General features: G+C 38.7%; 1 protein-coding gene across 2 annotated transcripts in view; it reads right to left on the bottom strand.

Annotated features, from left to right (window-relative positions):
- prkcab (protein kinase C, alpha, b) overlaps nucleotides 1-25,762 on the bottom strand; it is a 178,246-nt gene that overhangs the window by 104,889 nt on the left and 47,595 nt on the right. For both annotated transcript variants that reach the window (XM_084108985.1, XM_084108984.1), the window contains exon 3: nucleotides 6,174-6,256. In XM_084108985.1, the coding sequence (XP_083965111.1) occupies nucleotides 6,174-6,256 (83 nt within the window). The remainder of the gene's footprint in view (nucleotides 1-6,173; nucleotides 6,257-25,762) is intronic.

Below are 25,762 nucleotides of genomic sequence, written 5' to 3'. Positions count from 1 at the left end.
AAACTTTTGCCTGTCTGGCGATTAGATTCACCGTTGCCGCCTTGAACTTGCGAATGCGAGAACAGAAGGACGTGTCCGGTGTGCGATACCTGTCAACAGTCTCTCTCAATCTCTAGCACTCTACAGCTTTACTAAAGGCCCACTGAAGTGCTTTTTAAACACATAGCATTATTCAATGTGTTATTTCCACAGAAAGATAGAACAGGACATATCGAATAGCTCCTCCTCTTTTTTAAAATAGCCAATAGCTGTTGAGCTCTTTAAAGCCGCAGTTTCCTCCTAATCTCTGAACGTTTCTCCTCCTGTTCTCCTCTATATCGCTTTAAAATACAGCATTCTGTGTACAATTCAAATGAGTCCGATACATTTTCTGGTCTGCGGCGACTCGATCGCATGATCCGTGTCTCTGGACCGGAGCTGCGGTGGTTCGCGTGACACAAACGTGAAGCCAGACTTCATTCGCCCCAATGGAAAGCATTTTTACACTGTCTGAATTGTTCCCTATCCCCTATAGACCTTATGCGGCAGACAAACAAGCGCGCAGAATATTGTCTATTATAATATTATAGAATATTGTCTTTGAACTTCCACTTTTGTGGTCGCTCTGTGTATTTCATTGGCATTGCGGTCGAGGAGTAATTAGCTGGTGAAGTGCATTTACTTACGAGAGTTATCATGAGCATTGTAATGTTTAAAGCAGATGTCTTAACAAATGTCAGTAGACCGGGAAGATTTTAAAATGAGCCGTTCATTCATAAATACGTAAGATCACTGTGAAAATACAGAGCGGAAGACAAAAGACAACGAGCACAGCGCTGAAAAGGGGCGGGTCTATCTAGTGCACTGTGGGCCATTCACCATGTAGAAAATAGTAAATGTGTGAACAAGAGACTGATTTCAGCTGCAGCTTCAGCATCTATTTATAGTGTAGGGGGCGGAGCTTCAGATTCTAGAGAGCATTTGATTGGACAGAAAATCTGATGAGAAGCTGAACTGAGGAGTAATGTCATTAAAATCATTGATCCATATTGGCGTAACAATGAGACTTTAAGTTTGAATGTTTATATTCTATATGTGAATTTTGTCATTATTTTGGAGCACACTAGCTTATAGTTAACAGTAAGGCTAACATATTCATAATAACCCCCCCAAAAAACATCAATTTTGATTTCATGGGGTCTTTTTCTAACAAGAAACCTTTTGGTAAGGAGACCTCACAACTCTGAAACCGGAATGAAAAAAAAAAATTGAAAAAAAATACAGTTTTTGAAAGTTAAGTCAGAAGTGTGAGAAATGCAAACATTTGTTAAAATGATGACTAGCTAGAAGTAATCTTAATCCAATAAAGATTTACCAATACCTTATTTCAAATTCATAACTGTTTATATCTTTCGCAATAGTGAAACTGAGATTCATCTTTGATAGACATCAATACTTCCACATACAAAACACAACAATGGTGACACTCAACAAATAATAATAATAATGATTATAAAAAATAAAAATAAAAACATTACATGAATTAACCAACACAAACTGCTAAAAGTGAATCAAAAATAAGTTGAGCAGCAGAGATAAAAACCAACAAGAAATAAGCTTGTCTGTGTTTTCCAAAACCGTAAACTCACAGTAAAAGCAAGCTCTGTTTACAGTACAATTGTAAAAACCTGACTAAAATGGCCAGTAAATTACTGTAGATTTTACAGTAGATTTCTGAGAGTGCAGTTCAATACAAGAGAAGTCTTACTGTGAAATTACTGTGAAAGTACGGCAATTATAAATCTGGAACATACTATAATTTTATGTTTAACAGGAAATGTTTAACAGTGTAGAGTTGTGGGCAGCATTTTTTTATCTACCTAGCAACCACAGCATAGCAACCACATACCAATCTGTATAAAGAGTGCTTATTTTTAATAGTGAAAGAAGTTCAATTAAAAAAGGAGGACAGAAGAGTAAGGTGCGAGTTTCAAGAGTGGTCATGGCTACGGGAGTTTACAAAAGAAAATTGTTATTACGCCTACCAAGTTCCTGCGTAATACCTGGTTTTTACTTCCAAATTCAACACAAAGGAATAAAATAACACTCCGAAGACCCTGGCAACCACAGCAACAAAAGCAGAGCCGGCAGGTTCACACTCGCAACTCACATTTTCTTCAGAAATGACACACTGCAGCTTTAAATGAGTTTAGTCTTGAGGGTTGGAGCATCAGCTAAAGAAAGATGAAGCATGAGGGCAAAAGAAAAGGAGATGTGAAATGAGCAGTGTTCAGATCAGTTGGACGGAGCTTCAGGGTCGTGACGGAGCCTGCGGTCGAGCACATGCTCACACCAGGAGGAGAAGAGCTTATGAGATCAGCAGCCCTGACCCTCTGACTCACACACACACACAGAGAGAGAGACACACACATACACACACGCACGCGCTATGGGATTCTTTTCCCGACAAGTATTGTGGTCATGGATAAAAATAATAATAAGCGTGAATCAAAAATGTAAAAACACATGTAAAAATATATTGCAAAAAAATTTAAAAAAACCTGAAAAATGAATGCAAAATGATCAGAATAGCAAACAATGTGGTCATGGGTCAAAAAATTATAAGCATGCATAAACAAAATTACACACATTTAAAATTATATTGCACAAAACTGAACCATGAATGCAAAAATGATCAGAATCTCACACAAAATCATGTTTTCCTTGGTTATATTACTCTGTTTTTTGTGTTCTCTGACATTTTCTGCTCATATTATCATGTTTTGTAAGCTTATGCTGATTTCTTGTTTCCACATTGTATGCTTGCTTTTCCAAACGTTGCAGTTAAGGGTTTAATGTACATCAAGGCGGGCTTAAAGTGATAGTTCACCAAATACATCATTTACATCACACTCAAGTTGTTCCAAACCTGTACAATTTGAGTTTCATTGTACTCATACAATGAGTAGTCCATTGTATACTGCTCGTAATTGTCTTTATATTTTGTCATGTATTGTTTTTCTGTGAACAGATTTGTACCTTTGTTTTTATCTACAGTATTTCATTGATAACAAAGGTGTTGGTTTTATAAGATTTATCATATTTTACATTGAGTTTGTAAAATACTTTAATAATTTGAATGAGTCGGGTAAAGGGAAATGATTCACTTGTTTCATTCCTGAATGTCCAGTGGCAGTTTTTTCCAAACTTAATTTTTCAAAGAAATAATGTAACATGTCAAAATGGCAGGGTGTTTTACTTACAGTACTAAAGCGAGCGCTTTAGCATCATGAGCCATAAGCAATATTTTTTAACACAAGATACCATTGAACATAAAGGTTAACATTGATTACAAGAGTGCCAGTTGACTGTTATCATTGCATCAGCAGCCATGATGTCAACTCCCCTCTTCCACTGATTGGCTAGAGGAGGAGCTGTCAATCTAGAACTAGTGGACCAATGGTCATGCTTATGCCCACCCTAATTTACATGAAACTCGAACTGCTACGTTTGGGAAAGCAAGTGCAGAACGAGGAAACATGATCGAAGGGAAAAACACCATAAGCCTGACTGCATCCGTGACCGCAATACATTTGACGGGAAATTTATCCCATAACTCTTCAAAAGAGATAAAAACCAGGACAAGGAAATTCACATGTCATTAAATACCGTTTAAGGGTTAGGTCACTCAAATATTAAAGTTCAGTCGTGCTAAATCTACCCTGCACAAAGTGGTAACCTGGAATTTGTTACTTTAAATATCTGTTTCTAATATAATATTTATAACTTAACCCATACAGTGTAGTTTTGGTGGTATAAATTAATGTATTTAGGTTGATTCAGAGATATTACATAATCTTTTTGACTTCAATAAATTAATTTAGATGTCAGTGTATGCAATTTGAGATATGTTTGTCAGAATGCCCGGATTGCTGTTTTTTATACAATTAACTGAACAGTGATTTCCAATCTTCTAGATATATTTTTTAAATGCCCTGCTGAAAATCTCAGCATTGCATGGGATGCTGGTTTGCTGGTCCCCAGTATGAAAAGCGGTAGTGCTGGTAGATCAGCATATTTTGAGTGCTGATATGATTCCATCAAGACCACAACAAAACTTGCTTAGGTGTTAAAAGTAGTTTTAGTCTGTTTGAAGTCACCATTATGATGATCGGTGTTTCATTATGTGACTTTTAGTCTGGCAATTTGCACTTGGCTTTGGTGAATTAATTCTCTTTCAGCAATAGTTAAAAGTGCATGCTATCACTATTGACTACAATACTTCATGCTCCTGCTGCAATGACGTCTTTTACTAAGTGCACTTTTTGGAATCAGGGACTGACAGCTGGATTTTGACATCTGAGTTCCCAAATGACCATTAAAGTCTTTGAAAACAGCAACTTTCCATTTTGAGCTTTTATTATCAATAGCTCTTTCTTAGCAAGAGCTCTTCTCATAACCTCTGTTAGTGAACAAACTGCTTATGATTATGCTGCTATTTGGCATTTTTCTTTGTTTTCTTTGTTTTCATATCTCTAAATGTTTTTGTTTTGCAATGTAAACCATCTCTTTTTATCTGATTTGTGTGTAGATCCTTTGAAACAGGAGACAAACTCTTTGATCATTTGACACGTTTCACCGGTTTTAATTTATACTTTGTTTAAAACTTCAGATGACATTGGGTAATAATATAATTGTAACTAAAACAATTAAAAAAATTATTTCTACTGTCAACAGAGGGAACAAAAGAAATTACAAAGTCATAATTATATATTTCAATAAATCCTATTTTTTAATCTTATATTATTTTTCCTTTACATACTTAATGTGTTAAAAATAGAAATATCCAACCAAAAACAATGCTTGTCTCCAAACAGCCTGCTTTCATACAGACAACTGGTCTACTTACACTCAACCCCGCAAGACCAGCTTCACCAAATCCGGTTTGCTTGAGAACAGCATGACTATGCTGGTCCACCAGTCAGAGCAGCACTATACCAGCACTAAACCAGCACTAACCAGCATAAACCAGCACTAAACTAGCACTAAACTAGCACTAAACCAGCATAAACAAGCCTGGACCACAACTAACCAGCATAAACCAGCACTAAACTAGCACTAACCAGCACTAAACCAACATTAACCAGCACTAAACCAGCATAAACAAGCCTGGACCAGCACTAACCAGCATAAACCAGCACTAAACCAGCATAAACCAGCACTAAACTAGCACTAACCAGCATAAACCAGCACTAAAACACTACTAACCAGCATAAACCAGCACTAAACTAGCACTAAACCAGCATAAACATGCCTGGACCAGCACTAACCAGCATAAAACAACACTAAACTAGCACTAACCAGCACTAAACCAGCATTAACCAGCACTAAACCAGCATCTGGACATCTGGTCTGCGTTCACTGTATGGAAAAGGGCAGCGTGAACATTTAGCTGGATTTCTCCTTTTGTGTTTTGGATCGACATCAGGGAACAAGAAGCTCATTATTCCTTTAAATTATGCAACAATCTAAGGGCAAAAAATGGACACTTTAAAAATATTGACAGAAATAAATGATATACAAATGTACTATATTGATGTAAGTAAACATATTGAACATACCGCAAAAACTCATTCTGAACTTCCAATCTTACAGCAATTAAAGACCCATAAAACAACCACAACAAGCATGTGATCCTCTCATACGTCTCTGCTTAAACACCAGGTTATGAAGGGTTAAAAGAAACCGCACATTACTGGCCTTGTGTGGTTAGATGTCTGAGTAAGCAGCACTCAGGGGACATGCAGGTCAAATCTGACCACACACACACACACAGAGAGAGAGAGAGAGAGAGAGAGAGAGAGAGAGAGAGAGAGAGAGAGAGAGAGAGAGAGAGAGAGAGAGAGAGAGAGAGAGAGAGAGAGAGAGAGAGAGAGAGAGAGAGAGAGAGAGAGAGAGAGAGAGAGAGAGAGAGAGAGAGAGAGAGAGAGAGAGAGAGAGAGAGAGAGAGAGAGAGAGAGAGAGAGAGAGAGAGACTCTTTCTCCTCAGCATGACTTTTACTTTTAAATACATGACGACTATAATGCTAAATAGACACGGATCTTAACAAACACAGCTCTTTAACAGTGCTGATGGCAGTGTGAGCAAGTGTGTGTGTGTGTGAAGATAGAGACAAATACAAGCATTTACTCACATCTGTGTCGGGGCCCTTGTCGGCCCCTGGACAGGAGAACGTAACAAACTCATGGCACCGTTTGTGGACCACAAAACAGCACACTGTGGATGAGAAGAAAGGGGAGATTAGATCAAAAACATAAACACTTTTGTTTCATATACATATCAAATATCAAACCTATAAATACCACTGAAATTCTGTGATTCTAGATACCAGTTTCATAATTAATTTGCAGGCAGGGTTGCAGGCGCATGAAGGTATCTTACAAAACTGATTTCGGACAGACTTCTGAGGCAGCGTAACGGTTTAATGATCAAAATAGAGCGAGCTTTGGTGAAAACTAATCGAATATTTAATTACTACAACAGTAATTAACAGTCTCGCTAGAAATGACATCAAAAGTGGAAAACGGTCAAAAACTTACATTTACACACAAGCTGACCACCAAGCATAACTTTCAGACGCCATCTTTATTTTTTTAGCTCAACTGTCACAGAATGGAATGCAAAGGATTGTGGGATATGTTGAGTTGACAACAGCAAAGTTTAAGGAGGCTTTGATTCAAAATAGCAAAATGCATATTTAAGAAAAAATCTAGACAAACTAGTTGATCTCTGTGATCACTGTTTCTACACTGGACACATCAAAGTAAAAATGATAAACAGGTCTATTTGTCTTTCTGAACGGGCACATGATGATGTTGTATCTCAATGCTCTTTGATTTGACGTGTTTGTGACCTGTTTAATATTTGACGGTCTAAATGCAGTGAGTTTTGTCTTGCACTTCAACTAGTGCGGAATGTCTTTTCCCATGTGATGTGCCAGTAATGGACCCAGTGGCTAAACACCGTCTGGCTCCGCCTGCTACACTAGCCACGCCCCCAGACTCACGCTATTGGTTGAGCTGGAAAGAGATTGATGGATCTGGAGGGTGTTTCCTGTACAAAGTCGTAACTCGCTGGTTCACTACCACAGAACGATGCATCTTTGAAGAAATCAGCTAGCGAATCACGACTGTTTCCCGAAACCATATTGTCGCAAATTGATCGTTCAACCATGTTGGTTAATGATGTCACGCAGGTGGTGGATAATAACTTATTTTAACGAATCTGTTTGAGATCGAATTAATGCTAGATGTTTTGCTATAAATTACAGATATGGCATCTGAGGAATATTTCTCATTTTCCTCAGCTATTTTGCTTTATTTCCAGATTCAATCATAGGCTCGTTCTTACGTACTAGAGCACGTTCACACATGCGCACTCTTCAAAAATGACACTTTAAATCTCTTGAGAAACTAAAAGACGTAAATGACATTTGTATGTATTCTAAATAAAAGACACAGGTTGTACTGAATGTCAGCTTGCTTATTTTGCTCAAGATCAGGATTTATTGAGTCCACATGTCATGCAAACAAGAAACTCTGTCGTACCAAACACACAACTTTGTGATGCTGTTCTGGGTGGTTGCTAGGTGGTAGCTGGGGTATTCTGGATGGTTGCTAGGCGGTTGCTAGGGTGTTCTGGATGGTTGCTATGGTGTTACTAGGCAGTTGCTATGGTGTTCTGGGCGGTTGTGAGGCGGTTTCTAAAGTATTGTGGGTGGTTGCTAGGGTGTTCTGGGTGGTTGCTAAGCGGTTGCTGGGGTGTTATTGGTGGTTGCTATGGTGTTGCTAGGCGGTTGCTAAGGTATTCTGGGTGGTTGCTAGGATATTCTGTTTGGTTGCTAGGGTGTTCTGGGTGGTTGCTAGGCAGTTGCTAGGGTATTCTGTAAGGTGGTAGGGTATTGCAAACAAGAAACTCTGCTTCTAACCACAGGTCGAGAGCTGTCGTTCCAAACACAACTTTGTGATGCTGTTTGCAAATGTTCGTTAGAACGATGTTTCGGGAAACACCGACTCGTTGAACTATGCTGATAACGACAGAACTTGCGACCATTGTTGGCTAACAATGCTTTTGGGAAACACACCCCTGAGCGGGGCGCTCTCAATGTTTTGATGGTGCTTTGGTGCTTACACTGTTGGGGGAGATAAACCCAAGAACTGCATACTAATAGTAGTCATTGAACAATAAACTGGGTTAAGATCTTACATACTTCACCTTTAACAATGTATAAAGATACATTTCCTATATATATATATAGTTGTAAAATTCAATGCAACACTGAGAAACAGAATAAATCAATGAATGTTAGTGCTTGTCCTGATTAATACGTATTGAACGACAACTCTCTAATGAAATGAACAGTAAAGTGGAAACACAAATGGATTAAGAGTCCTCACAGGTTGCTGGAAGGTTCTCTTGAGCTGGTCTCTTGTATTACACACAGCTGAGAGGGGAGATCTGTTTAAATGTCACCAGCATCAGATACATTATCGGCACAAACGCCTCCCACAAACATCCGAGAGCTGGGAATGACTCCAATCCAACAGCTCCATACAAACACCACCCTTCAATTCACATCGGGCTTCAGTGATTTAGATTTATAGTGTTGAGCGTGGCGTCTCATCCCGTTACATCATCCTGACACATGACAGACTGAGTGTGAGTGATGACAATGATGAGACGTATCAATGAATATGAGTGATTGGACGATATGAAAACATGACACATGCTAATTGTGATGAACTAATAACACAATTGAATCATAGTGGGTGAATGATGCCGTCTAAGATGAGTGCAATGGAACCACATAAGGAAGTGCATGAGAGACTCAACTCACAATAAATTCCAATAAACTATTTTATTTGTTGCTTTCAGCATTAAATATGAATATAATTTACATTCGTTTCAACTTGTCCGCCATCTTGGATTTCGTTTTTCACTTAGCATGTAGCAATCGGGTGACTTTTCTTCCCAAAACAGTTCAGCCCAACCTCTGTGCTGAAAAGATTTACTCATGTCAAGCACAGTGCTGAATGCCTAATACTACATCAAATAATAATAACCCCTAACCCTATCCGTAACCCTATCTGTAACCAATGAAATTGGCTGCAAGGTGGGATTTGCACTGAACTGGGGGGTGGTGGGGGGGATGTTGTGTTTGCTTTAGGCCAATAAAAGACTGGATAATGTTTCTTCCGACCTTCAAAAACAATCTTCATGCCAGGAGCATATAATGCCTAAAATTGCTGAATAGGTACACTCTAAAAAAATGCTGGGTTGTTTTAATTTTGGGTCTAATATGGACAAACCCAAATGTTGGGTTAAAATGTTTATTTAAAAACTTAACCCAATGGCTGGGATTGTCCATATTTGACCCAAATTTAGGTTGAAACAACACAGCATTTTTTAGAGTGTAGGCGGATCACTGGCGCTTGAAGCCGATCTGTTGCCCACAGTCAGATGTTCATATGCAGGCGTAATCTAAAGACAATCACACACGCAGGAACTGGAGAGACAACACTGATTGATTAAATGGAGAGTGTGTGTCCTGCTGTGTGTGTTTCTCTCATTTCCCTGTGAGTTCATTACTGCCATCAACTTGCATCCTACAAAACACAGCTTCATCTTCCTGACAGTCCACTCCACTCTTCGGGAAGACAATCACTGAGACATCTTCGGGAAGACAATCACTGAGACATCTTCGGGAAGACAATCACTGAGACATCTTCGGGAAGACAATCACTGAGACATCTTCGGGAAGACTATCACTGAGACATCTTCAGGAAGACTATCACTGAGACATCTTCAGGAAGACTCTCACTGAGACATCTTCAAGAAGACAATCACTGAGACATCTTCAGGAAGACTATCACTGAGACATCTTCAGGAAGACAATCACTGAGACATCTTCAAGAAGACAATCACTGAGACATCTTCAGGAAGACTATCACTGAGACATCTTCAGGAAGACAATCACTGAGACATCTTCAGGAAGACAATCACAAAGACATCTTCGGAAAGACAATCACTGAGACATATGTAAATGTCTTAAGTAACTTAGTAATAAGTAAAAAAATGGACTTAGTGTCCGTGACGTCACTCGTATGTTTCTGAAGAGCCCATATTTTTGAAGCACAAAGTGGGCAGAGCCGGCCGTCGCCATCCTGGCAGCGCGTCACTCCCGGATAAACCGAAAATGTGCAGCGAGGCGGATTGGCTGATTGGCCACGCCCTTAATTATGCAGAACTTTAAGGCTTAACATAATTTAAATGGATGAGTTATAAAAAAAAAATCACCCCCTCACAGTCGTCATGAAGTGCAAAATTAGCTATATAGACCAAAACCACTTTTTGTACCAGGCTGTAAACATATTTCTTTCTGCAGTAAAGTTGGGAATTTAACATGGGGGTCTATGGGATTGACTCTCTTTTGGAGAATGTCTCTAGTGGCCAGTTGATGAATTGAAGTTTAAGTCACTTCTGTGTTGGATTCAAGAGAGAGACCGGGAGGTTGGCGCTTGGTAAACATATTAGCCTCCAACTGGTAACATTCAAATACTATCTTGGAGACGATGAAGCAAATAAAAGCAGGACAAGTTTGCTGTCAAGACCACATGGGGAATCCATCAGTCCTGCACTCCAGATGTCACAGGCACATATAAGTGGAGCTCAGCAGATGTGAATACGCAGGTGTGAATCAATCATCTTCACAGCACGTTTGTGTCACTGAGGGATGGAGATGCCACACAGCTGTATGATAATCGTCTTCCTCTTATACAACACATAAGGACAGTTCATGTCTGCGTGTGGGTGTACAATATGTGAAGAAGTGAAGCTGTGGAAGCTGACGATATTTGAACATAATTCAAAGCCAATGCCTGATCAACCACACACAGAGAGCGAGAGAGTGTGTGACTGTGGCTTATAAGAGAATATTAGTATTTATGGTTATTTGTTGGTTGTTATCTAGTGGTAACATCTGTTCTCAGAGCAGCACCAGCAGCTTCAGTCTTTCAAGGGGACGACCCATCAATGCTTTGTTTTCTCTGGCAACGTCTCTATCTCTGAGGGAAAGCAATGAGATTGAATAGCACCCTCTCGTAATTGCTCTTCAAGTCTTGTTAAACGTTCCTCTGGCAGAGACTTCTGGTTGTCTGCCCCAACCTGCTGAATAAATTATACCAGAAGCACAAAGAGTCTCATTCGCTACCAACCAAAGCGCTCTCACGCAAAATTTCTGCCAGATTCGCTACAGCTGGAGTGTCACTAACACTGAATGTGCAACGATGGACGCAGGTTCTCACACTTGATCCTGGCCAGATTTGCTCAAAGGGAATAACCTTAAACAAGACACCAGGTGAAGCCATGACACACAAAATGAGCCCAGACAGAGTTAGAGGGCACTTTGTCTAAGCTATGATATGCCTTGACAATCCTGTGTGAAAGCCGTGGACTAAATGAAAGCCTAAAGGTCTTTGCACACTGAGTCCGATGCGTATTAATTAATCCGTTATGAAAAAAAAAAAAAAAAATCACAAAACAATACAAAATGGAGTCTTCGAGCAGTGAGGATGATTTTGTTGTTCTCTCTCTTCAAAAAAAAAAAAGAGAAAAATAAAGAGGAAAGATTGGGTCCATCCAATCCTGAGATTGTGTAGAGAGGAAGGAGAGTTCGCTGCGGGATTATCCCGAGAGATTCAGAGTTTACTTTAGGAATCAGTGGAATAGGCTCAGTTTGATGCTTTGCTAGCGATACTGGAGCCACATATTATAAATAAGACCAGCAATTTCCCTGAACTAATTGATCCTGAACAGGTCTGGCGTTTTTGGCGTTCGCTTGTAATGTACGGTGGCTCTGAATTGTCAAAACACCTCTCAAAACGCTTGCTACGGATGTGCAAAATGCAGGAAATCGAACCTGATCCGAACTTTTTTATGATGTACGAAAGTTTCTGAGGCAGTGTGTAAACGTGATTGACACAGCGTGAGGTCGTATTTATTTTTTAACGTGTGAAAATTTCGGACTCGTTTGCAATGACCTTAACCCTTCAGCAAACCATCAAACCAAGTGCTGGAGAAGTCTGAAGCCCCTACTTTTGTTGATGTAAACGGTGCTAGGCAAATGATTTGCACTTTGAATAGTTGCAAGGACAATAGCCTTCTGGAACAGGCCTCCTTCAGACTATTTGTTCCTTTCAGGGGAATGCCCCATAGGTTTCAGATGTCTGGTTTTGCTGTAACATTATCCCGCCTACACGTGAGACGCGATCTCTGTGCGCCAGTGCCTCTATTAGACCAAGCAAAGGTGGCTGAGCCAACATGGATAATCAATATCAGGTTTGATATCAATATTGCTCAAGGGATGAGGTGAACTAGATGAAACCTGTACACCTGGATAAGTGCAAGACATTGAACCTAAGGCCAATCCTTGGATGAGAATCATCAACAACAGCTTGCAATGAACAGAACTACAACAATTCTGCCCAATTATATCTGCATCAGCCCACAGTGTAATTACATAGGTCAACTGATGTAGAAAGGTAAAATGGGCTGTTGTCAATTCCACTAAAAAGTAATTTCTGCTGGGAAGACAACAGATACTTTATGTGAAACAGACTCTGATCTTATAAAGAGTAAAGCCGCCTACACACAAGAGTTCACGCCGTAGCAACGCTGCAAATACATTGATGTTCATGGGATAAAAGCTGCTGTGCAACACTGTATTGTGAAAAGCACTACACAATTGACTTGACTTGATCTGTTGATCAATCTCAAGAGGGGCAGGTGCAGTTGTATTTGTGTAAATCCAATTCACTGATTTCCGTACATCTTATGCATTCTGTTGAGTCTTCTCTTCATTTATGAGGTTTGACATACAAGCATTCATGTTAGCAAGCACAAACTTAAGTTGGTATTTCTCCATTTACTCAGAGGAAAAAAGCAATTGGTAGAAGTCAGTATTCTGTGTCAGGATCCTGAATAACTGTGCTGACACGCGTCGGTCAAATGATGCAAATCTTTCCTTTATATCGCACACATTAACCCTTTAGAACCTGAAGCTAAAATAGGTGTTTTTCACATATTTAGATTGTTTGACTGTACAATTCTAAAACAATGTGCCATCTTCAAGGCTTTTTCTTCTTTTTCAGAAAAAGATTAGCTTTCAACAAATTAAAGTTATTGACCATTACTGTGTGTGGTGAGTTTGTAAAAAGAATTAAAAAAAAAAAAACGAGAATAAATTTACTGATTTTTATTTAGAAAAAAAAAAACAGAAAAATCATGAACGAAAGAAACTAACACTTTAAAGTTGAAAAATGTATAAATGTAAACTATAATACATATATACAAGTCTTTTTGTGACATTGGGTTGCACAGTTTTCATTCAGGACACTTTTTTTCAAACACGCACATATACAAATGCATGCATTCATAGGCGGCACACATGCATGGTGTCATATGCTTAGATACGTGAAAGAGTAACGGCCATCCGCCTCCCAAGTTTCATTAAAAATCATCCCAATCCCCTCTTCTGCTGTCTAACACTTCTTTCGCCATGTATTTGTTCGTTTCTTTTATTATTTTATGCAATCCAAAACACTCTAACCTGTTCAAATCCATGCTTCGTATCGCTCTGTTCAAATCCTTCCAGAAAGCGGCTGTCATTTGCTGACGGAAAGCATGAAATTACCGTAATACGCCGTATATTGCCGAAAAGCGCATGTTGTCTACTGTCAGGGGCAATTTGAATGGTTTTGAATAGTTGAAGAGTTACGGTAAAAAAAAAAAAACTTTTGCGTTACTTTTTCTCACCCAGGCTGGGTTGAATGTTTTTTAATAACAAAAAACCCCCTCCAAAAGTTTTATTTTTGGCAAATGTAAAGGCACTTTCACATCAAAAGTGAACCGAATAAGCCTAAGGAAACACAAACACAAAGAAACACAAATGTGATGTTTATCTAAAGTCATTTTTTGCTTATTCGTATTGTTGAATTGGATTATCAGGTCAGCAGCGAAGATACTGGTTAATAAAGTGAGATTAAATACATATTTGTGTTATTTTACATATTTAACTACTGCAGGTTTGCATAATATTCACTGTTTTAATTATTTTGAGGAATAGTGAATCTGTTTTTGAGTGAGATGAGTAAATACACTTACTCTGCACTTACTCACGATTCATTTCAACATGGGGACTGGAAAGGTATCAGTCTATACATTGGAAAACCAAGTATACTTGGTTGAAAAAAGTAACAGTTACTTTGCTAGTTACTAGAAAAATTATGATTATGTAATTTGTAATGTGTTCCCCAACACTGGTGATTATGCTTGAATACACTGTTTATCCCACTGAGTGATATACAGTGAGGAAAATAAGTATTTGAACACCCTGCTATTTTGCAAGTTCTCCCACTTGGAAATCATGGAGGGGTCTGAAATTGTCATCGTAGGTGCATGTCCACTGTGAGAGACATAATCTAAAAAAAAAAATCCAGAAATCACAATATATGATTTTTTAACTATTTATTTGTATGATACAGCTGCAAATAAGTATTTGAACACCTGTCTATCAGCTAGAATTCTGACCCTCAAAGACCTGTTAGTCTGCCTTTAAAATGTCCACCTCCACTCCATTTATTATCCTAAATTAGATGCACCTGTTTGAGGTCGTTAGCTGCATAAAGACACCTGTCCTGCCCATACAATCAGTAAGAATCCAACTACTAACATGACCAAGACCAAAGAGCTGTCCAAAGACACTAGAGACAAAATTGTACACCTCCACAAGGCTGGAAAGGGCTACGGGGAAATTGCCAAGCAGCTTGGTGAAAAAAGGTCCACTGTTGGAGCAATCATTAGAAAATGGAAGAAGCTAAACATGACTGTCAATCTCCCTCGGACTGGGGCTCCATGCAAGATCTCACCTCGTGGGGTCTCAATGATTCTAAGAAAGGTGAGAAATCAGCCCAGAACTACACGGGAGGAGCTGGTCAATGACCTGAAAAGAGCTGGGACCACCGTTCCTACTGTTGGTAATACACTAAGACGTCATGGTTTGAAATCATGCATGGCACGGAAGGTTCCCCTGCTTAAACCAGCACATGTCAAGGCCCGTCTTAAGTTTGCCAATGACCTTTTGGATGATCCAGAGGAGTCATCGGAGAAAGTCATGTGGTTAGATGAGACCAAAATAGAACTTTTTGGTCATAATTCCACTAAACGTGTTTGGAGGAAGAAGAATGATGAGTACCATCCCAAGAACACCATCCCTACTGTGAAGCATGGGGGTGGTAGCATCATGCTTTGGGGGTGTTTTTCTGCACATGGGACAGGGCGACTGCACTGTATTAAGGAGAGGATGACCGGGGCCATGTATTGCAAGATTTTGGGGAACAACCTCCTTCCCTCAGTTAGAGCATTGAAGATGGGTCGAGGCTGGGTCTTCCAACATGACAATGACCCGAAGCACACAGCCAGGATAACCAAGGAGTGGCTCTGTAAGAAGCATATCAAGGTTCTGGCGTGGCCTAGCCAGTCTCCAGACCTAAACCCAATAGAGAATCTTTGGAGGGAGCTCAAACTCCGTGTTTCTCAGCGACAGCCCAGAAACCTGACTGATCTAGAGAAGATCTGTGTGGAGGAGTGGGCCAAAATCCCTCCTGCAGTGTGTGCAAACCTGGTGAAAAACTACAGGAAACGTTTGACCTCTGTAATTGCAAACAAAGGCTACTGTACCAAATATTAACATTGATTTTCTCAGGTGTTCAAATACTTATTTGCAGCTGTATCATACAAATAAATAGTTAAAAAATCATACATTGTGATTTCTGGATTTTTTTTTTTTTGATTATGTCTCTCACAGTGGACATGCACCTACGATGACAATTTCAGACCCCTCCATGATTTCCAAGTGGGAGAACTTGCAAAATAGCAGGGTGTTCAAATACTTATTTTCCTCACTGTATCAACACTGACTTCATTTTGCAGCAAAGCCCCAAGCAAGACGTAGGATTTATGTGGATAATACATTTTAATAAACATTAAGGTGGAGGATAATTTTCAAGTTCAAGTAGATAATAAAGTTAAAGAGGACAGAGTCAGACCAAACGGGAATATTAAACTACATTACACTGATGATGAGCACACCACTCTGGGAACCACCACAGTTTTCTTAATTCGTGTAGCTTGCAGGACGAACTCCTGAACAACTGTGCTGGGCTTGTACTGAACAACATTAACCGTAAGCACCAAGCCAGCCAGGACCAAGATGGACATGCATGGTCTTTTCCGCAAGGATGATAGATTCAGCGCTAGATGCTTTAGTTAGCTGGACAGATGGTGCTTCATCAGGTGTCTTCTAATTAATCAACACAAGCTTTGTTTTCTCCACTCAACCAGGTAAAAGCCAGCAGATTAAACAGAGCCATTACACAAAGCAGCTTACAGAGCACCACAACAATGACTATCACTCACTCTCTCAGTCTGTCAGGGGCTTTAATGCTCGGATGAGCCAGTGTCTCACTCAGGTGAAAACACTCAGTTTACTTACTTTTAATGGGATTACACAGTCCATACAATAAACAAGTAACCCTAACCTATTGTATGACTGACTTATATACACACAAATTACTAATGTTGTATATAATAGTGATAATAGATTGCTGTGGAAGCTTGTTTCCGCCATGGAATAAAACAATTTAAAAGATTATTGAGAGTTTACATCTTACAATTCTGACTTTATTTCTCAGAATTGCGAGACATAAACTCACAATTTCGAGTTATAAAGTCCAAATCTGATAGCCTGGATGCCAGCCGAACTTAGCCCCGCCCACAAAATTTTTAGTTCGGGAAGTTCGGTCTGGACTCGATCCGTTGAGGAGCTATTATGCCCGAACAAAAATTGTTCGGACCAATCAAATTGTCAGGGCGGGCTTTATACGATGATGGACAGATGAGCAACGTAACGTAATCATCCACATCACCAACGAGCGCTTGGGTTGACTGCCGCTGGAGAATTGTTATTTCACGAGTTCACGCTTACAAATAAGTCAGATAGAATAAATGCATATTTGGCTGGCGTGCTGTCCGAGGAGAGGCTCCGGGCTCGGTATTCGGCCCGAACCCAAAGTACTCCCCCCGTAGTATTCCAGGCTGTGGAAGAACAAGCCGAGAGTGAGTGGAGGGATGCTGAAAACTGTCAAGGAATGTTAGGTGAGTTGACATAGTGAATAAATATACTCATGCTGATAGGGTAGACCGTAGACGGTAATTGTTTGATGACAAGTTGATTGGATTGATTATTTGAAAGTGCTCCTCCCGAACTTTGTTTATAAAACATCATGTTTAGATTCCGCCATCGCGTCTGTTATAGAAGATATCGACAGCGCATTCATTTTAAAAGAGGAACAGAGAACCGCGATCAAGGCATTTGTCAATCGGAAAACATGAATGAAGACATACGTCATTTACTCTGTTGCTCTGATTGGTTGTAGGTCTATCCAGTTGAGTGCAGAGGCATTTTCCTTCCTGGTTCGGTTGAAACACGCCCCATAATCACAGCTCAATGGAGCAGTATCAGACTCACATTCTGACTAGAATCTGAGTATGACGACGTCAGGCTACAAATCTGAGGTATAAGACTGACTTTATTTTCTCAGAATTGCGAGTTTATATCATACAATTCTGACTTTATAACTCGCAATTCTGACTTTATATCAAGAAATTCTGACTTTATATCAAGCAATTTTGACTTTATATCTCATAATTCTGACTTAACTCGCAATTCTGACTTAATAACTCGCAAATCTGACTTTATATCTCGCAATTCTGACTTTATATCTCACAATTCTGACTTTATATCACACAATTCTGACTTAATAACTCGCAATTCTGACTTAATAACTCGCAATTCTGACTTTATATCTCACAATTCTGACTTTATATCACGCAATTCTGACTTTATATCTCGCAATTCTGACTTAATAACTCGCAATTCTGACTTTATATCTCGCAATTCTGACTTTATATCACGCAATTCTGATTTTATAACTCACAATTCTGACTTTATATCAAGAAATTCTGACTTTATATCAAGCAATTCTGAATTTATATCTCACAATTCTGACTTTTATATCACGCAGTCTGAGATAAAAAGTCTGAATTGCAAGATGTAAACTTGCAATTGTGAGGAAAAAAAGGCAGAATTGTCACAATTACCTTATTTATTTTTTATTCCGTGGCGGAAACAAGCTTCCATGGATCCCTGAGTATGAAGGCAGGAAAGATCAACATTGAGACAAAAATACTAAAGAGGAGCACAATTTTAATAAGAATCAATCACCTGTTCAGAAAGGGATTGATGAGTGTAAAATAGGAATAAACAGAACATATTTTCAGAATTCAAAAAGTCCTTGTTAGTCCAATAACAACATTTACTGAAACCAAATTGACAAAATGACTCATGCGCTTCCTTTGCTTTATGAAAACATTTCAGAATAATTCCACACATAAGGCTGATTTCATATGCAAACATGTAACCCAATCATAGCAGTGTGTACATACAAAGTCTTAAAGGAGACGCAACCTTTAATTGGACCAAATCACAAGCTTTCTAAAAATCAGAGGGCAAAAAAAAAAAAAAAAAACCCTAACATTATAAGCACACTTCAGGAAATATACAAACAATTACCTCCTTTAAAAATGCATATGCCAAATTCTTAGAAAATTCTCTTTGAATTCATGATGATTTCTATACAATTTTCAATATAATGACAAAAAATGTGGTGTAACAAACAAAGAAAAGTGTTCTTCCCTTACACCCTGAATACATGTGCATGTACACATCTTAAATATATATCTAAAAATAAAAAACAATTAAATAACTCTTCACTTCCTGTCCTCTCTCACCACAACTTGGATTTGGTGAAAGATACATTTTAATATACATAAGCAGTGACTATAAATGCTGTTTTCCTTTCAATAATTTATTTATTTGAATGTTTCTTCATAACAGTTGTCTGTCTGACCTATATGGTTTTTGACTTTTTGCTGCTTTCATTTTTCGAATAAGCTTTAGTGTAGTAATGCTTATGATGCCTAGGAACAGAGCAAGTAGAGTAAAGTAGAGATGTTTGCAGTAATGTTCAAGCCATTATTATCTATATTTGACTGTCACATAAGAGCACTACTCACAACTGAGTACACAACACACACACACACACACACACACACACACAGGCTAGGGTTACTGCTTTCTCTCACACAGCACACATGTACACATCTCACAGGCTGTCCGACAACAGGCACACGAGTCCTACTCCTTTTCTGTGTGTCAAGTTCTCCTCAAAGTTTCATGGGGCTGAAGAACGATCCTGTTATAGTCTGGCGGTGAGAAACTGACCCGCTCTGTTGTTTACACATCCCACAGTCACTCTATCCCTGCGTAACGACAGCGCCATGGCAACAGACTGACAGGTAACCAACGGCGCCATGGCAACAGACTGACAGGTAACCAGCGCACCTGTAGCGGACGGAGACGCGAGCAGTGAAAGCTATCAGAGCGAACTTGATAGTGATATATTCATACTCATTTGCATATTCATAGAACCGCGCATACTAAATGAGGCAAGGATGTCGAGTTACATTCAAGATATTTTAAGGCATGAATTTTTTTTTCCAAGGAAAAAACATGTAAATATGTCATTTTGGTGACCAAAGATGAGTTTTAAGGGATAAAATGATTGACCACAGGGGGACTTTAGGAACAACAGAAAACTACAATTGCAGTATTGCCTAGCCAAGTATAAAGAGAACTGTGTTATACAGATGATACGGTCATGAACACACACACACTTACACACACACGGCCTCATGAAGTGAAAAGCTCTACAGCACATGAACTGGCAGAGGAAAATAAAGTCAACCAATCTAGAGCGGTTTGCTGGTCTTAGCTGGCGCTCTTCACGCCTCGGTCAATAATTACCGTTTGTTTTGGGGGTTTTTTCAATTAAATTAATGTACTATATTTTAGTTTTTTATTTAATATTTTGTATTTTTAGGGGATTTTTATACTAAATTATATTTACGCTGTATTTATAATGCATTTATTGAAACTTTAATTTCCAGCTCAAACTGTCGTAAATCTTGAATGCTTTAGAGCACAGACTGAAGTTTGATCTCTTTTAATAATGGAAAACAAATACTATTTGCATTTTTTATATGAAATATATATTTTCAAAAACATGTTTTACTCTATAACTGTGAGAAAATCAAAAAGCCATACATCTAAACAAGTTGTGTTCAAAATTTGAGCGTGATTTCTCAAAAAATGAGCTTTCAGTCAGATTTTGTTTTGCTGCAGTACCAAAAGTTTCCACTAGATGAGATTCATCTCCTATTAATTTCCAATTGACCGCGAGGAGCACAAGTGTGACTATTTTTGCAGGACCATTAAACCTGTTCGAATCATGTCCATGATTTTTGTGTGTGTGTGTGTGTGTGTGTGTGTGTTCACATAGCAAGTGCCAAAACCTTTACCAAGTTTCATACCATTCCGATGAAGAAAAAAATTCTAACTAAGATTACCAGAGTCTAACAGTCTCCATGTGCCCAAAACAGCTCTAAAAGCAGCACCTGGTTTAAGCTATCATGGCAGACCAACAGTTTGAAATAATTTTGTTGAACAAATGTCTTAAAGTTAGTTTCAACAGAGTGTGAACATTGCAAACTATGACATCTGAATGATAACATTAAAAAAGCCATTTGAGGATAATGTCACTGCCGGTTTGTTACCTCTACAGAAACACAAGAAAGCATTTTAAAGTCCCCCTGTGGTGAAAATCCAGCTTTTAATGTTGTTTATGTGTCTATGTGGTGTTTTTAATGTGCTTTAAGACAAACCATGTGTAAATTCATAAGTCGACAGCATTGCTGAGTGTTTTCTCCTTAAAACTGCAGTGAACCAAAGACAGTCTCAAAAACACGCTTTGAAATCGCTGGTGTTTCTGACGTCACAAACTACCTTGTAACCAATCAGATCAACGTGTGATCGTCAACCAGTGGATCTCTGAGCTGAGTGACCGAGTGGAGGCGGGGCTCATTTGCATATGCATAGAACCACGCATACTAAATGAGGCAAGGGTGTCGAGTTACGGCCATTGAGAGCGTCACAATGTTGGGCAGTCCTCGACTTCACGCAAATATCAAGCAAAAAACACGTCTGTCGTGAGCATTTAACAATATGCTGGTTGTGCCGGAGTTTACGCTGGATTTAGTGAGTAAATCATTATTTACACATCAGATGCTTTGCAATTCATTGTGATTATACTGGCTGGGTTTACAAAAGTTAAAAAAAACTAAAAAAAACTTTAACCATATTTCAAAAAGCATATAAGTAATTATTTATTTAAAAAAGTACAAGTTCAAGTAACTGCATTTATAATAAATTAAACTATAATAATTTTCTGTTTAATGGTAAATAATTAGTAACCAAGTGTCCGAAAACACTACATTCAGTTTGCACTAACTTATCTTCTTTTAAAGTATATTATTTACAGTATTCTTGGTAAAAGTGTCACTCTTTTTCTTCTAATGTTTTAAACACTAAGATATACTGTATCTTATTGACACATGAATTTGTTTCCTAATGGATTAAATTTGCAACATTAAATCTGTTTTATGTTACATAATTATTACATAATTTTATGCTGCATAATAGTACATCAATCATTTCAGAAACTCTGTCTCGCAGCAAGAAAAGCAAACTGGAAACACGACAAGCGAGTGAAGGTGCGAATAACCCCGGCAGGAACAACACAGCGAAGCCCACCGAAGTGATGTCAGCAGGAAGTGATGCGTGTGATGATGTCAGCAAAGACACTTTCCCCTGCCTCTGTTCATTTACTCACACTAATTGCTGGCCTTTCTCTTTCTGTGTGTGTGTGTGTGTGTGTGTGTGTGTGTGTGTGTGTGTGTGTGTGTGTGTGTGTGTGTGTGTGATTCTCAAGGCAAACCCCGTGGTCCCCTGCTGTCACCAAGGCAACCGAGCAGATCATTCATATCACTGTGTGTCTCCTTCCAGCATATCAATATCACAGAGATGTGTGTTTCTGGATCATAGTTTGGAGTGGATTTTGAAGTTTACAGTAAATAGTGACAGTGTGGGTGTTATCTATCAGACAGCGTTTATAATGAAACAAAAAAAAAAAATACAAAATTCTTTCTAAAATCCCTTTGAGGTTGACAGAAAAAAGTAAAAAAAAGTCCACAAAAAAATCAGTGACTTTCAAATATATTTCTGGTGTTATACATTTTATTCTAACGATAAGACTTCTTATTTTCTGTTTATGTCACCAGGGCCACATGAGTAGGACAATTCTGTCGTTCCTCTTTCAAAGTTCTTGTAGGAAGAGTGAAAGTCTGGTTTAGGACGACATGGGGTAAAGTTTTCAATCAAATCATTGGTGATCTTCGGTCCTTTTTGACCGAAAAAATTGTTACATTTGTTTTTTTAGAATTGTTTTCTTCATTGGAATTGTACAAAACTTGGTAAAGGTTTTGGCACTTGCTATGTGGACACACACACACACACACACACAAAACAAATCATGGACATGATTCGAACAGGTTTAATGGTCCTGTAAAAATAGTCACACTTGTGCTCCTCGCGGTCAAAAATGAGCGCATTGGAAATTAATGGGAGACGAATCTCACCTAGTGGAAGCGTTTGGTACTGCAGAAAAACTAAATCTGACTGAAAGCTCATTTTTTGAGATATCAAGCTCAAATTTGGAACACAACTTGTTTAGACTTTGATTTTCTCACAGTTTTAGAGAAAAACATGTTTTTGAAAATATATATTTCATATAAAAATTTTAAATAAATGTAACAATAAACGTAAAATTCTGTAACTTTTTTTAAGCTCACTTTTTTCACTTCAGCAATAATCTGCCGAGTGTCGTCTTTGAAAAGAGATCAAACTTCAGTCTGTTGCTCTAAAGCATTCAAGATTTACCACAGCTTAAGTTGGAAATGTAATTTTCAGGTCTATGCTCAAAAAGTGAATACATGGATTATAAATACAGCGTAAATATAATTTAGTACCATAAAATCCCCTAAAAAATACACAATATGAAATAAAAAACATTATCGAACTAAAATAGAGTACAGTCATTTCATTGAAATACAATAATAATTTTTGGTCATATTTGACCGACACCCGAAGAGCACCAGAGGGTTAAAGTGCTAAAGTCATATTGCCTGGATAAGACAGGCGAGTGTCACGAGCTCAGGAACAGCTGTGAATGAAACCCAGGGAGTGTGTGAAGAGCTAAACACAGATGTGCTGACACCACAGAAGAGGAGAAGAGAGGAAGACACAGTCCCGAGGGTAATGCTGTTTCTGGGCCGTAACGGATGCTTTCAGTGTTCCTGAGGGACCCGATGTCAAGAAATTAACTTTATTTAGTTGCAGGTGCAAAACTTTCTTCGACACTGGGCCAGATTTACTAAGCGCAAACCCTCTTTTGGTGTTAAAAAACACTGTCAGGATTTACTAAAGACACGGAGTGAAAAATGAGCGCTGTAGAAGTTGTGGACGGGGTTATTTTAGCATCTGAACTTGTTTCATATGCATTTGTAGGAGTTTCCCTTTCAGACGCAAAATTTAGTGGAGGAGAGTATTCAAATGAATCACGCAAGGTGGGGATGCACCGATATGAACATTTTGGCCGATACCGATAACCGATAATTCTTATATTTGAAAGCCGATAACCGATATATTGGCCGATAAATCTAAATCCAGATTTTTATATAATTTTTGAGAGCCTGATTACAAAAACAAAAGTCTCACCATTAAAATCCATGTCCTAAACACACAATTATAATGTTCTCATGATAATTTTATGTAGCCGATATGACAGACTGTTGCACTTTACTGTATTTTCCTTTTTTGAATTGATTCCACTCATATTTCAAGCAATTCAAACCCATCATGTTGAACAGTGTGCATCTGAAGCGTCTCAGCTGAAGGAAATAATACATTATTTCTCGGCTTTTATATATCGGACAAATTTTCTTATCGGGCCGATAACGATAACATTAAAAATGTACCGATATCGGCCGAAACCGATATATTGGCCGATATATAGCATCGATGCATCCCTAATGCAAGGGGATTTACTAAGGTTTGCGCTAGTCATTTCACTGGTATTTGCCCCATTATTTACCGGCCAAAAAAAGCACGTCTTAAACCTGACGCAAATTTTCGCTTCTCTTGGTAGATTGTGTTGGTCATTATGGAAATGATCCGGCTGCATTTGTCTTCTTTAATTTGCTCATTATCAGAAGATTCACTCGCAGAACTTTCCACTTTTATGGGATCGCGCTCGCACGCTAATTTGCCCTGTTTAGTAAATCTGCCCCCCCAGACAGCAACATAGTGTCGGCCCAGATTCAGGCCACATCTGGAACAAGTGGATTCAACGCGTACCAGATGTGGGCCGGATATGGGCCGACACTATGTTGTTGTCATGAAAAGCACATAAAACACATGATTCAGTGATGGTTTAAACCATGTTACTTCAACAAACTTGTGAAAAATGCCATGGTAGAACCACAAGCAAGTACACCACTCAGACTGGCACTTATAAGCCTTTATACTAAACGAGTTCTCTGTTGCACTACTCCAACATGACTATTAATATTAACTTAAAACTTAGCTTTAAAGTTGCTGTGTGGTTTTTGTTTTCCAGTTTAATGTGCACAGACATCCATAAATAAGCAGTTTCTAGATTGTTCCATCCAAAAGTATAAACTCTGTCTCTGTGGCGCTATCAAAAACTTGTTTGTTTAAAAAAAAATGTTTTGTATCAAAAAATATGTTTATTTGACCGTATAGCTAGCTAGATGCTAACAAATGGCTAAATATAAAGTTGTTGGAGACATTAAACATCATCATGCCCAACACAAACTCACTAGTGTATTTTACAGGTTTGTTGTGTTTATACTCGTACTCTAGCAAACAAACCAACTTGTAGATTTTAAATAAAGATTGAAAGAGTCGCTGAAAGCTTAGTGATGACGTTGAAGTCATCCAATCGTGCTGGAGCCTAACTTTGTTATAGCCTAACTTTAGCTTGTTATTGTCTTCAAAAATGTAAAAAAAGTCTATTTTCTGCAATAATCCAAAAGCCAGTGGAACAATCCTATTGGATTGTTGTTGAGGGAACCAGAATGATGCTGACTTCCAGTTTGGCTTACAAAAATACGCCATCCCTGCAGGACTTTATTCTGACCAGCCCAACATGGCAACACTGGCCCAGTCGGTTGTGTCGGTTGTGTTGACCATTGGCAGATTTACACTAGTGAAATGATACTTCTTCAAGAATAATCTTCAACAAGAACAAGTGATGGGCTGCAACAGGCCATTTCCCTTTAGGTGAACACATCCCAGACAGCAACATAGTGTCGGCCCAGATCCGGCCCACATCTGGTACACACGGATCGCACACGGCCCAGATGTGGGCCGGATCTGGGCCGACACTACAGTATGTTGCTGTCTCTTGTAACATAATTTGCTCAAAGTTCAAACTAAAATATAGTACATTAATTTCATTTAAGTAAAAAATAATAATTTCTGTCATTTTTGACCGACACGATACAACACCATTCATCTTCTAAAGCCAGAATTTACAGACTCCAAATTGGCAAATCTTCAAGCAAACA

This window comes from Abramis brama (genome assembly GCF_963993115.1).
Source record: "Abramis brama genome assembly, chromosome: 1".
In the NCBI taxonomy this organism is placed as follows: Eukaryota; Metazoa; Chordata; class Actinopteri; order Cypriniformes; family Leuciscidae; genus Abramis; species Abramis brama.
This window is presented reverse-complemented; position numbering and strand designations above follow the sequence as displayed.